A 15261-nucleotide genomic window follows, 5' to 3' on the forward strand; every position below is an offset into this window, starting at 1 on the left:
ATGGGAATAACCTTAATAGTGTTATGAAAGAAAGGGATCTTAGTGTAATAGTCGATCAGTCTCTAAAGCCATTTAAGCAGTGTGCTGTTGCTAGTAGTAGAGCAAATAGGATTTTAGGTTGTATCTACAGAAATACTGAATACAAGTCTAAAGAGGTTATAATTTCCTTGTGTGGGTCACTGGTCAGGTCACATTTGGAATATTTTATTGTTGGAAAGGGTTCAGAAAAGGGCTACTAGAATGGTGCTTGGAATGGAGGGGTTGTCATATGAGGAGAGGTTAAAATCTCTGAAATTGTTTTATCTTGAAAAAAGAAGAGTTAGAGGGGATCTGACTGATGTGTTTAAGATTGTTAAGAGAATTAATAGTGTTGATGCAACATATTTTTTCATACTTAATGGTAGGACTAGAGGACACAAATATATATTTTGGCAGGGTAGGAATCATCTTCAGCTAAGAAAGTTATATTTTTCTAACAGGGTGGTTGGCTGTTGAAACAACTTGCCTTCAGATGTTGTGAAAGCAGCGAGTTTCAGAGAAAGCTTGATAACTATATGAATGATAAAGACTGGCTTTAAGATTGTCTTTTTTTAAATTTAATTATTAATAGTTTGAATTCAGTTTAGAGGATGGAACAGCTAAGATGGACCAATAGGTCCCATGTTGTCCCAAGACGTTATGTTATAATTTTCATTAAAAAATTGCCAACAGTAATTTTAGAAATATGATTTTCAAATACCAAAAACACATATTTTTGCTCTACCTCCACATGAGAAAGACTTATGGTTGCCTGGGCAGTTGGCTCAAGAACAACTGTTGGTCCCATCCATGGGAGGTCTTCAATTGCTGCAGGATCATACTGCATCATAAGGAGGTAACCATCCTGGTCAAAATGACCACTGCACTCACCATGCCCACAAGTCATGTCCACTAATTGCCATATATAGTGTTCATTGCCTTTTAAATACCCTGTTAAAAAAATACATATAATTGGTTAACTTTGTATCCTTTTTTTGGATATGAGGCTACTTCATATACATTTTATAAAGTCTTTAAGTGTTTTCAATTATGCCAGTCGATCTGACTGTTCTGTTGGCATTACTCCACTATAATGATGTGAAATTATCAAGTCCCTAGCCAAAATGTAAGCTACATAATCTGCCATAATAGCAAAATAAATATTATTATTATAATACAAACAGAATCTTATCTCTACAATATATTTCAGTAATGCAAGCACTAGTGGGCCGAAGCAGACCTAATATTTCATACTGGTTATTCCACTGACATTTTATGTTGACAACAAACTTTTAAACTTAAAAAGATCACTAACAGCTCCATTTCGATAGCACAGCTTTATATCCATATTTGTATATGTAAGAGCCTATTCATGATTTTCAAATAATTTCAAACTGAGCATGAACTTTAAATGGTAGTAGTTTGGTGCATAGCAGACAAAACACATAAAATAACACAGTTTAGCACAATGATAAATGATATTTTAAAAACAATTTTTTTTTACTGTGATTTGACATTTATAATTACCCCATTCACTGCAGCTGGAACGTAAACAGATGCCATATAGCATGAACTAGTTACTAAGAAATACTATGAAACATCCACAAAAAGAAAGGTAGTACAAATCATATTTAATATGACATTATAAGAAACGTAAACATTCACTTGTAGCTTAAACATAAAACTAAGGAAGTTTTCCTGCATAAAATTATTGCCTCACTAGACTTTGTTGAAAATTGTTCGTGTAGGCTATTAATATTATGGTTAGCATAACAGTACATACATGCTATATATACTACAGATACTTTGCAGTACATATCAGCTCAAATTTACCCTCTTACTATGGGCTTGGCCAATTCAACTGAGTTTGTGACCTCAAATTGGCCTTTAGAGTTTTCATACTATATATAACTTCTAATATGTTTTATGTATCTTCACAAAATTTTGCAAATGTTCCAGTAAACATTGTAAGTCTTTTGTAAACAAAAATTCAGTATTTTTAATGAAGAATTTAAAATAAAAATTTCTCCATGAATATATAGAGTTAAAGTGATAACTGCTCTGAGTTCAAGGTGATATTCATGTTAAGATTGAAAATACCTTCCTTCACCTAAATATTGGCAAATTTCATTTGTGTAATCTCTAAAGCCTCCTAAGTAAATTCCAAATTGTTTTCAGTAGAACTTTATATTTTTGTTGTTGTTTTATCTATCCTAGCTCTAAATGCATTAAGTCAATTTGAATGACCCCCTAACCACCATAAAAAATTAATCTAATTTACCATATTTCCTTTTCAGAATGACTGCAAATCATAACAGGAAACTACAGTTGTTTATCTCACTCAAAGCTTTCTCGACCTTGGTTTGCCCTATAAGCATTGCTAAAATATTATTGCTAACAGTGCTCCAGTTTTTTAGAACATGTGCTGATCATGTGACTACCCTCCCTCTACTATTCTAGCACAATCCTCATTTTTGAGAATTGGCTGGCACAAGTTAGAAACACTGGCATATCAGTGGGGAGAAAGGATGGGAAGTGGGTGAATTGAGGAACGTACCTATTGGAAATACATTTTTGTGCAAGAACATGTTAACTTCTGAAACAGTACTACCTCCTCTCACCCAAAGCTAGAATCCCACACTGCAAAGGTGGAGGGGTCTGTGAAGGCATGACAGTATTCAATCAAGCGGAGAGCAACCACCTTGAAAGAAAAGGTGTGCCATAATAAGAGAAGAAGGCACACATGTGGGGTATGGCACTACTTCTGGAACAGTTATGCTCTTCACCTAGTAACAAACACAGTAATACATATAGGGGAAGAATGTAACAGGCAAAACACCATTTCAGGTAATACAAAATCAGCCTGTTGTCAACAGACAGTGCATAAATTGTCCACATATGTAGCAAGCGTTAGCATGAGACATAGTGATGGTTAGTCATAGTAAGGTACCTGATATTTAGATATAAGTATACATGGTTAGGGCTAAAGGACCATAAATTGTATATGAATACACCAAGATCGGTCTGACCAGGCAAAAAACATCCAGGAGAAGCACCTTGTAACACTATTGAGTATGTCAAGTGCAATCCATCCAGGCAAAAAACATCCAGTGGAAGCACCTTGTAACACTATTGAGTATGTGAAGTGCAATGCATCCAGGCAAAAAACATCCAGTGGAAGCGCCTTGCATAAAAAATTTATTTTGTGATCAATAAGTGCAGTCAGAAAAGGAGGGGGGGGGGTACACTTTGGGGAGTCTGGAAGAACAACACACTGCAGACAGTGCAATGGGTGTCTGAGATTCCCTATTTTGGAAAGCAGAAAAACCCTGATTGTAAGAATCACAAGTCATCCCCATCTGCTTTGCTCAGGAAGTCCATGTGTGATTGTCCTTTACATATATTATACAGTGATAATAAAGATGTATATATATATATATATATATATATATATGTATAAAAATATAATTTTCAACATACCTGACCAGGTAACACCCACCACCAGATGGGATCCTGAAATATGAGGTATATAAACAAAATAAGATAAACAATAATAATATGTTGACTTACTCCAGTCAAAGGTGAACAGATGTGTGTAAAATTGCCACAGGAGGAAGATGAAGGAAAAGGTAGTGCCTTCATGAGTGCTTGCTCCATATCCCTGAGCTGAAGTGGAGAAGGCTGGGCCCAACTGAGATGGGAACCTTGAAATGAATAAGATACTGTGTAGGGGTATTAAAAAGACTTCTCCAACTTGATGAGAAACCCCACCCAAGCAGCTACTTGAAGAAGTAAGCAGGTATGGGTGACTGACTGGGCATGAGAAGAGGCAAGCAGTACCCAGATTCCATGTAATGGTGAGTCTGAAGACCCAGTGAGTGAAGATGATGTGCAAAAGAGCTTACCACTCCACAAAACACATACAGAGCTTAAAAAAAGACCAAATGGCAGCACCCAGAACTGGAAGACAGAACCCTCGTGGATGAACAAAAAAAAAACATCATGACACTGAGGCAATTTGGATATGAAGATAGGTGTCCATCACATCGAATGTGGTCATCCAAAGTCCCGGGGAAAAAAACCTACTGAAGTGATGAAGGACTCCATGGTGAAGTTAGATGTCTTCAGATAGGTATACAGCTGGGACAGGTCTATGATGGGTCTCCAACCTCCACTGTTTTTGGAGACAAAAAAATATGGTAGTATAATTCTGGTTGAGTGGGCACCTCCTGATTTATAGCTTCTTTGTGTAGGAGGTCTAGAAGATGACTGGACAAGGTACGATCCCCAAAAGAATATCAAACATACAAGTCTGCCCAAAAAATCTATAAGACAAAGGACACGGAAGTAAAACCAACCCTGAAGAATTTGAGAATAAAAAGGCACCCACATAATAGTAACAAATTTTGACTCAAATCTCACCCCAATTGGATGTGACTAATAGCAAAGAAAAGGGTACTTACAAACTAAATAATATAAATGGTAAAAAGAAGTATATATAATAAACCAACACGCCCACAAATGTAGCCAAAGTTAGAATTACCTAAACAGTAAAGATCATGCAAAACCAGCATTTATATAACGAAAATTAAACAAAAACAATGTTACAATCAAACTATATGTGCAAATATAAACTAGAGTAACTTAACCTAGATGGTAAAAGGAGTATAAAAATCTAACTGACCAAATACTGAGCAGAAAATACATGAAAGTCCTAAATTATCGAGTTTGGAAATTAGGCCTATCCACACTAGCATGGGTATACCTACAGAAAGAAAGAGGATTACACATTGAAAAATTTACCCCAGATCTCCAGGGAAAAAGAACAATATCTAAACCAGCAGATTACATGAAGGCATGGTAACAGGTGGAAAGTGCCTTAAAAAGAAATTTCCACACAGCAGTTGATTCCTACTTAAAAAAAAGAAAATTGTAACATGAAAGGAAGAAATAATCAGTTGAGCATAAGACACGAACTCCCCACGAAATATGCTTCCCAAGCAGACATCATCAACCCTGAGATATGACAACACGTGTCAGAACTGTTGTCTATTATTGCAAGAATTCATTATCTGCTATATTAAATCTTGAATTCATACAAAAAAATTAAAAGTTGTAAAACAGAAATAATTATAAAACAAACAGTAGAAAGAATGGAAATCAAACACAAGAAACGAAAACTTGAAATTGAAACTGATATAAATTTGTGATCAAGCACAATCAAAATTTTGTAGGCACATGCAGAACAAATTAAACACGTCTATACTCTAGAATGCCAACTGTGAAAGTAACGATTGTGATAAATAGACGGAGATACTTGTGCTAGTATAAATGGCGCAATATGATTGAAGAGTAGTAACATGATTAGCACGTTCTGAGATGGTGCAAAAATAAAGGGTATGAAAGACTGATGTATTAATAGACATAAAATTTTAGTAATGGTTAGAAGGCAAACCAAGGTCGAGATACCTTTGGGTGAAAGAAGGTTGTACCATTTCAGAATGAGGATTTATTTGAATATTTTCTTATAAAACTAAGAACTAAAAATTAATTCCTCAACTATGTGTTGATGCCATGTTTATTCATCTCGAATGATAATAAAGTAGTTTAATTGAATTTTGAATGTAACTATAGAACGTGATGGCATGCACACTTTGACCTACCCATAGTAAGAGACTTAACTGAAATCTTGCTCTTTCAAAATAGCCTTTGTTGTCCCATTAACCAAAATATTTCTCTCCACATAGTCTTTGTTATCATACTAACTGAAATCTTGCTATGGTCTCAGCTGATTTAACCTAAATATTGACACCAATTTGCTCTTTTTAGAGTTTCCATACAATGACCTTTAATATGTTTGCGTATTTTCACGAAATTTTGCAAGCTTTCGGTAAGCATTACAAGTCTTTTATCATAATTTTTTGGCTTTCTAACTATGTGATAAGAGCTGTTACAAATTCAGCTAAGCTCGTGTTTCCCATGGAAATATTTATTGAACTAGAAGCAAAACAGAAATTTTTCTGTACAGAAATCAACATAATATAATACATCATTTGACAAATTAAAATTCTGACTTTCTATTTGTCATAAATAATATACTATTAAACATCTGAGAGAACAGGATACTAAGATAGCAATGAGACTATGAATGCTATGACAGGATCTTTTATTCTCAATGTTACAACAAAACCAATGCAACAGCAAATGCAGAGGAAGCAGGGCACCTGCCTAAATGAAAGGAAACTAAAATCATTAACAAGGAGATGGAAAAACAACAGAGGAAAGCAATGGAGGCTGCTTACATCTTGTTAGTAAAGAGCTTAATCACCACAGCGGGAGTCTACAAGTGGGTGAAAGCAGCTGCAAACCTGGTGTAACAAAAGCAGAATGCTGATTGGTCAGAGGGTGGTCGACAGATGGCAATAGTGGACCAATCAGGGTGTGGCAAGGCAAAGCAACCAGGAACTTAATCCAGAAAAATTTGTAGTAATACTCTTGTAAGGCACCACAGTGTCATAATCTCCTGATGAAGACATGTAGTCAAAACATTTAGAATAAAAGATACTGTCATAGCATTCATAGTGTCATTGCTACTTTAGTATCCATTTGTCAACATGAATAATACTCATCAGAAAGAACTATTAATAATTTGTGAAGGACAGGATGTGACAGGTAGAAGTAACAAAAGGGGTCTGATTTTCTATTTTATAGCTCTGTAACCAAATAAGATCAAAGGCTATAAAAATTATGTTTTGCCTAAGTAATAACAATATTATAATGCTATATGTACTAACTGAAATCTTACTCTTTACATAGTCTTTCTTGTCATAGTATCTAAGATCTTGCTCTCTCTATATAGTCTTTCTTGTCATAGTATCTAAGATCTTGCTCTCTACCTAGCCTTTATTGTAATAGTTACAAAATCTTGGAAAAGGAAGGCATAGCTAAATCTGATACAGTTTATTACATAATGAAATTTTTATTTAATAGGCTATATAATTGATAGTTGAAACCATCTATAGTTGGTGAAATGCCATAATTACAGAATTGAGGGGAAAAAAAAAAGACAATTGTACATTTCACAAAACTTCATTTATTAACAACTAGTTTTACCAGTCAAGGCATCATTAGGTATTGGTACCTGATGATGGTTTTACTGGCAAAACTGTGGTAAATAATAATTCTGTAATAGGCTATAATCAATTTCACAATGCCTCCATTTTTATGTATTTTGCATTCTTTTATTATTGCTTCCAGTGATTGTTTTGTTTATTCAATGTACATTTTGCCACATTCACAAGGTAAAAAGGAAAAAAAAGATCGTATTATCAATATGAATGATGCTAAGATCATTGCAGAACCTAAAACATGTGGATTAGAGAAACCTATATGAATTGATGAAAATATTAAAGAAACATATATAAAAATAAATTAATAATTGGGGTTACACCACATATGGAAAAGTGTTTTATTCTGTTTATTAAATCTGGAATCATGGAATATACACACATATTTCTTTATGAAGATATGGTTATATAGTGCAAAAGCAAACTGATCTGAAGCCCGTGGGGGGTGAGGCATGCTAACCTGATCACTTAATTGTGAGGCAAATTGGTCAACATGCACCTGAATATCTTGGGATAGGAGAGAAACAAATAGGGATTGAAAGATTGGTCATGTAGTAAGATTGGACGAGGTTCATAGGAAATAGGGGAAAGGGATAAAATGTCACATACCTGAGAAACAAAATCCAGAAAGACTGTATTAGGCCTAACTGACAACTCAGGCAGGGCATGAGAAGGCATGGCAAAATCAGGGGGTGGAAATAGGCAATCCAAGTCTTTGCCCACCTGAACAGACTCAGTAGGGTGAGGTCTGGAGACAGAAATTGACTCATGTAATGTTCAATCTCCTGGCAAATAAACACAGACAAATCCTCCGCTGGGTCGCTCACACCTGAGGCCTAAAACATAGCACTAGCCACAGATGTGACCTCCAAAGTGGTAACATGAACTTCAGATTTCATAAAGAGGAAGAGCCAATCAATAATCGAAAGTATAAATAACAATGCAGCTGTAATAAACTGAGATTAAGGTGAAGTTAAGAAACAAGTCTTAATAGAAACTAGAAGTGAAAATAAATGAAGACCACTTTGTGAATATACTAAAAACGAAAAGGAAACATTAAATAAACAAAAAGCAGCACATAAGAGCACAAGTTCTGCCACACGAAAAGTGATAGTTTGGTAGAGGCATATAGAGGGAGTCACATGCATCACGTATGTCACGCTCGTATTGGTTGTGAAGTGACGCATGATGATTTAAATGAGAGACGTTGGAATCATTTGATGCTAAACATATCACATATATTTTCTGTGTATATTTTACTGTCAATGACTAAAGTAGAAACCTACTGAAACTAAAGCAATAAATCACTGCTCTTGTTATAAAACTGTTTATGTAACAACACACGTGCTAATCAGTGAAGTGGCATGCCCCTTGCTCCGAGAACACAATATGGGATATAGCGGTTTATGTTTCCTACAACACTTACAACAGGAATTTCCCAGGGTAATAAAATTGCAATTAGACTGTGTGAAAACATTTATTATATGGTTAAGAGTTGGGCTGATCCAATTACATCACATTTGAGTACTACTTGATGTATGTGGAATTTCGGAGCATAAATGTATAAAGGTATTATTTGGGCACATTCTTATAAAATCTACTACCCTCTCTCACTTTCACCACACTTATGTGCCAACCAACAGAAACTGAGATTCCACTACCATCTACTACACAGTTTTAGTTTCGCTCTTGGTTTTGAAAGTCTTCTCTTACAAGCATTTTGCCTTCTTTCACCTGGTAATCGGAGTTTGTAAAACACCTTTGGTAGTTACATCAAAGTAAGTAATCATAATTTTTTGTACATATACAGAATAATGTCAATATATATTTGTTGATAAAATCCAGTGTAGTTGTTTCTGTATTTTAGCACATCATTTACTCTTTCTGAAATGTATGATACACATCCCAGAATATATTGTAACATGTGTTTTCTTTTTTTCTTTTCCAGTAAACAGCTTGATTCAGGTTCATCTTCCCTGTTCTTGGGTAGTTACTTCATAGTAAGTAATCATAATTTTTAGTACATATAGAGAATATCTGTTCAATAAGTGTAGTATATAATTGTTGATCAAAATCCAGAGTAGTAGTTTCTGTATTTTAGCACATCATTGTATTCCTTGTGAAAGCTATGATACACATCACACTCACAGATTACATATATATATATACACGTAAAACAAATATACACAACAGAGGATACACGTAATATATATTTAATGTTCTTTTTCTTCTAGTAAAGAATCTGACACATTGAAAAGTAAAGCAAGAGAGCTGAGGGAAACAAAAAAAACTCAGTGAAGAAGGCATTCTGTCAGAGGAGTCTGATGTTGATGAAGTTTCTGCTAATGAGTCAATGCCTCTGACAGAATCTCTCTATAGAACCAGATGGCAACCAAATCTAGAGCCAGCTCTTCTTGATTCTGTCTCATTGACAGATCAGGAAATAGCTGGTGAAAGATCTTCATCAGGCCAGGTACATCAAGGCAACCTACACCACCACCACAAAGAAGAGGCAGGACAAAGAGGGATAGAGCTACAGTATCTACAACTGAGGCCTCTCACCTGCAGTGACACTTGGACCTGGGTGCAGATCACCGAATAAGAACCTACCCACGTACTTCCATTCAATAGAGGTGAACCTGTGTCCCAACGGGTAACCTCTACTAATACAGTTGTTGATTTGTTTAAACTTCTGTTTACATTTGAAACTTTAAATCTTATTGTCACTGAAACAAATCAATATGCATGATCTAAACAGCCACAGCAGGAAGGTGAGCCCCCAAAGAAGAAAAGTGTGAAATGAACAGATGTTACCCATGAAGATATTTTAGCTTATTTTGGAGTAACAATAGCTATGGGACTCAAGCCCTGTCCTTCTTTTTCTGACTATTGTTTTACTTATCTTCCTTTCCATAATCCTTGATATATACTACCATTTTCTTGTATTATTATTGTGGTATTTGTAATCTGGAGTAGAAAAGTTTCAAGTTTTAAAGTGTGTGCAATTGAAGATTAATAAGTGCCGGGAAATAAATTTCAGTACAGAACTGTGTATATTTGTATACTACATATAAACAAGTAACTAATAACTGAAAGTCTTTTCCTTTAATCTAACATCTTATTAACAGTCAACATCAGTGTTTGTACTTTAGGATATACTGGTGCAAATCATTTCACTTACCAGGTACAAACATCACATGGCTAGAACTATGTGGAGCTATTACCTAATGGAAAAAATAAAATGTATCATATTACAATTAAAAGTATTTAAAAGCTTCAAACTACATGTATATTTTTTAAGTTTTTGATTAACTCGTCTAATTATTAATTAAGTTTGTTTGTTTGTAATTAAGCACAAAGCTACACAATGGGCTATCTGTGCTCTGCCCACCATGGGTATTAAAACCCGTATTCTAGCATTGTAAGTCCGCAGACATACCGCTGTGCCACTGGGAGGCTATTCATTAAGACTAATGGTGAATGCTTGTAATATACTGTTTCACTAACAATTAAAAATATCAATGTTTTATCCCATTTTAGTATTAATATTTCATTATATATATTAACTTCACAAGTATCACTACACAATCACTTACTTCCTAATTTCTCATATCTATAGTAGTTCGCATAGCTCTATTCTGTCATAGAAACACAAGTCCAGTATTCATGAAAATGAAGTAAAACAGTAACCAATAATTAAACAAACTTGCTAATTCAATAATCAATCAGCTAATGAAACAGATTCACTAATCAATCATCAATATCTTCCAGTCTCACATTTTATATCATTCAAACAGTTTCCTAAACTTTCAAGGAACTTTTCATCTTTAAGAAAAATGATCATCACATGACATTAAACAATTACCTCTAGCCAAAAATAATACAAATGTCTAAATTACAAAAATGCAGCTTACAACAATGTATGTAATGAATACACATTTCCCCTTCAGTAACCCACAGAATTCTTTGGCCAAGTACCTGTGTTTCATTAGCTGATAAATCTCCTTATTAAATAACCTAAATAAGATTTGAGAAGTAATATAATCACAAAGATCTATGTAATGGGTGAGTAAAATATTGATATAGTACAGTTATTATAGAGCCTTTCTTATAAGGATATTAAAAAACTCTTGTTCCATCATATTAAGGTCATATTAAAACTATACCTGACTAACTTGATTAATTTTTGTGTAAAAAAATAAATAACATTTTTAAATAGAATTATGAAAGTGAATATATATAGATGAAAACCAATTAAAAAGACTTAGGAAAAAGTAAAGTAAATGTATCATTTGTTTAATTTCTTTAAAAATAAACTTCATACTGAAAGAAAGCATATTTTTATGATATTGAAGCACATGCAACTTTATGTAAATTATAGCATTTAATAGCAAAGTTTTAATTAGTTAACCAATAATACTGCAAATGAAGATAGTATAGAAGGCTCTGAAAAAATGCAGTATCTGAACTTAAAGAAAGAAAAATAAACTCATCAAGATAAAAGCAATGCCTGTCACTGCACTCTGTAATATTATACCATGTGATTCTTTTAAGTTTCTATACATGTAGTGTTTTTATCCAAAAAAACTATCTGTTCATAAACTTTACATACAGTAAACTTTATCCATAGCACAATGTAAAATATTTTATAAAATTCAAGCAAGAACTATCACATACTTATATACCAAACAGTAAATGGAGAGTTAGACTTATTGTAAAGATATAAAGTAAATCAAAGCTGTGGTAAAATGTTTGTCCTTTATCATTAATAAAACACATCATATTTTTTGAAAGGACACCAGTGATGGATTTTGTTTTTAATTCTGGCAGTTACTCAGCTTTACAAATTGTTCTGCACTTAGTTTCAAGTAAGGTTTGCCAACAACACCATGTTATAATGTAATCCAATTTCATGCATGATCAGCCCTCATCAGTTAAGCTAACAAAAAAGAAAAACTGAGGTGCAACATTAATAAACTATCATGTAAATATGCCTAGAGATGGAAAACTAAATGTAATTTTCATTCAACTATCCACCTACATGAATTCCTTGTGAAAAGAGTTTCAATCTTTTCACCTTTATAGTATGAGCAAGCATTTGGTTTTATGAACTTCAGCATAGTTTAGTATTAAGAACCACAATAGCTCAAGATCCATGCCAAAAAGACAACTGGATTTTAATAGGTAGTATCTAATGACTTCAACAAACCTTGAGTGATAATATTTCAAACTGCAGTTTTCACCTCATCATAAAATAAGTTTTATTGTCTTTAGTAAGTTAGTTATATTAACGAAGAAGAGAAAATACTGTTTATAATAAACCTTCTGGCTATATATCTTAATTCTTCATGTAAAGCACATCAGAAAGTTAGAATTGCAAGGTTACTGTATATTAGAAGATGCCTGCTTACACGCATGTGTCCCGTTTCTTGTAATCTCCTTAGCAATTCTTCAGAAGAAACTAAAGCTTTAAATTCTGCAGCAACTTCAAGGTCCTGAAACACACGTTTAAACATTTATGAAATCCACTGTGAGGAGAAGAAATCCACTGTATACTTTAAATAAAGTCTAGAGATAGAGCTTTTGAATGAATTATTTATTTCTAAGTTAACATTTTTCTAAATTGAAAATATATTTCCAATAATACTTACCGCCATTGACACTATAGCTATTTCTCGATCTCCTGGGTTTCTACTTCTTTGCCTATCTAAGCATTGATCTCACCTACTCCAGTCTTTTATACATACTTGAATGCCCTTGGCAATATCTAATTTGCAAAACTCTCCACCAAAATTAATGCACCCTTTATCTAGGTACTGTATATAAGCACCTCATTCAGATAATGTAATCACTTTTTTGAGACTTAAGCCATCCCAATCTCTAACACCGGCTCTTATTGGGGAGGAAGGGTGGGAGAGTGTAAGTGGAGGTAAGTATTACTGGAAATACATTTTCAGTTTAGAAAAATGTTAACTTCCAAAACATACTTACCATCTGCTGACAGTATAGCTAGAAGGTGGAGGGGTCAGTGTAGGCATTATGGATACAGAAAGCATCTGCATAGAACAGGGGTGTACCAAGATAAGTGGTACCAGAGTGGGGAAACCACACTACATTCAGAACAGGTATGTTCTTCACTTAATATCTTAATATAAGTATCAAGGGTGGAACAGAACATGAGTAATTATTATAGGCCAGCCACAACCAGACAGCCAAGGTTCCACAACATGGAGTTGGAATTAAGGGGTCTCGGTCCCTATATCCCATGTTGGTGGCTACGACAATTGGACCACAATGTTATATGTATATATATATATATATATATATATATATATATAGATATACTTTTGATTGGATGCCAGTCTGTAGCCATAGAGTGATGTGTTCCAAACCACCAGAATTACAAAGAGAAAGGAAGCAACACAGAAGTGGACAAACTTCTCTTTCACCTGAAGATTGAACCATCCAAGGCTTGGAATGACAGGATCATGTATGCCATACTCAAACAAAGGAACAGAACTCATCTTGTCTGGAATTATGAACATTCATCTTCACTCCCCAACCAAGTGGGCAAGGAGCATTCCACTTGCCCCCGGAATTATGGAGAGGACATGGAACACTGTATTTAAACAAGGACCTAAAATGGGACCACTTCACATTTGGATTTATGAGGAGATAGTGGACCTCCTTCCATGAACAATGCACAAACAGAAATTGATCAAAAAGAAGGGCCATGCACACCCCAACCAGATAGCATAGGATCAAATCTGAACTGGTATTATGAGTAGGCTCCCACAGAGGCTGGTGCTGCTCCTACCAACATCTGTGAAAGATTTCCAGGGACCCGGGTTGGAAGGCCCCCAAATTTGCCCTCTTGTCCAAGAGTGGAGGAACACACTCTAACACTCTAGAGGAAAAGCCTCTGTCCTTCACCCCATTGACTGAAAACTGGGTGTGGTAAGGACTCCCTAGCTCCACTAGTAGAACCTGTGGGGTAATACACATTGGGAAGTCCTGAGGAACAGTGCTCTGGAAACAGTGCAATAGGTGAAACAAGTTCCCTAAATTTTCTAAAAGCAAACAGACCCCGATTTATTCAATCCAATTATTTGCATGGATGGAGAGGATACCCTTTAGCTTTACTCATGATAGTCCATGAGTGGCGGTCCATGATAGATGGTCTTATGGAACACATAATTTCTACAGAACCTGTTGCAACCTGTAGTAAGTATACTGAAATTGGTTGCTAGAACAGAATTAGAATGATAAAAGAACACCTGACTGGACAACACTCACCACAGAGTGGGATCCAGTGAAAAAGTAAAGGGACCCTGTAAAGAAAAAGAGATCATATGATGGAGAAAATTACTTTCCTTGTTAAAATCCAACAGATATGGTCAAAACAGCCACAGGGAGTAGTCGAAAACCCTCAGAAGAAGAAACTGCCAGATCATGTAAATAATGAGAGAGGAAAGTATTGGGAGAAGTCCACATACCAACCTGCACAATGTCTTCCAGAAGGCAATTCAAACAGGCAGCTAATGACATAGAAATATGATGAATCTTGTAAGATGGGACTCATAGCAGATTCCTCTCCTGTAAAGATAGTCCAGAGTATGTAATGTGAATCAATTTGTGAAGCCACCTCATTAAGGTAATGGAAGATAAATCATGAGAAACCAAAGGATCCCAATGAATAAATAGTCCATTCCTACTACCCCTAAATAAGTTAGTACAAGCCACATAACACCTAAGGGCCCTGACATGACATAACAAACGCTTGGGGTCTGAAAGGTCGTAAAGGTGAGAAATGGCTGGCAAATGAATTGGTCAGAAGGATTTCTCTCCTTCTCTGGCTGCCAGTCTTTGGAAGAAAGGACCTATCTGGGTAAACCAGAACATAGGTGGAATGATAAAGAGTCCTATGCAAATAATTCCAACCAATGACATCCACATGCCAAAAACAAGAAAATTATATCTTAAGTGAAAGGTGATACAATGAACAGGAGGCTAAAGGCTCAAAGGAATGATGAGACAATGCATGTGAAACAACCTTAAGATCCAAATTAGGCAATGGGGGACTTTGAAACTAGTGCCATTATGCCTCCAATGGCCA

At 35.0% G+C, this 15261-nt stretch overlaps 1 protein-coding gene across 1 annotated transcript in view; it reads right to left on the reverse strand.

Moving 5' to 3' along the window:
- Nucleotides 1-15261, reverse strand: part of LOC106468520 (mitogen-activated protein kinase kinase kinase 4-like) — a gene marked incomplete at its 3' end in the record, with an annotated part of 137027 nt that overhangs the window by 43082 nt on the left and 78684 nt on the right. The window contains exons 10-12 of the mRNA XM_013928953.1: nt 12557-12640; nt 10327-10369; nt 764-969 (exon numbers count right to left, since the gene is read on the reverse strand). Coding sequence (XP_013784407.1) covers nt 764-969; nt 10327-10369; nt 12557-12640 — 333 coding nt within the window. The remainder of the gene's footprint in view (nt 1-763; nt 970-10326; nt 10370-12556; nt 12641-15261) is intronic.

The sequence above is a fragment of the Limulus polyphemus genome, unplaced genomic scaffold, assembly GCF_000517525.1.
Source record: "Limulus polyphemus unplaced genomic scaffold, Limulus_polyphemus-2.1.2 Scaffold3039, whole genome shotgun sequence".
NCBI classification, from domain to species: Eukaryota; Metazoa; Arthropoda; class Merostomata; order Xiphosura; family Limulidae; genus Limulus; species Limulus polyphemus.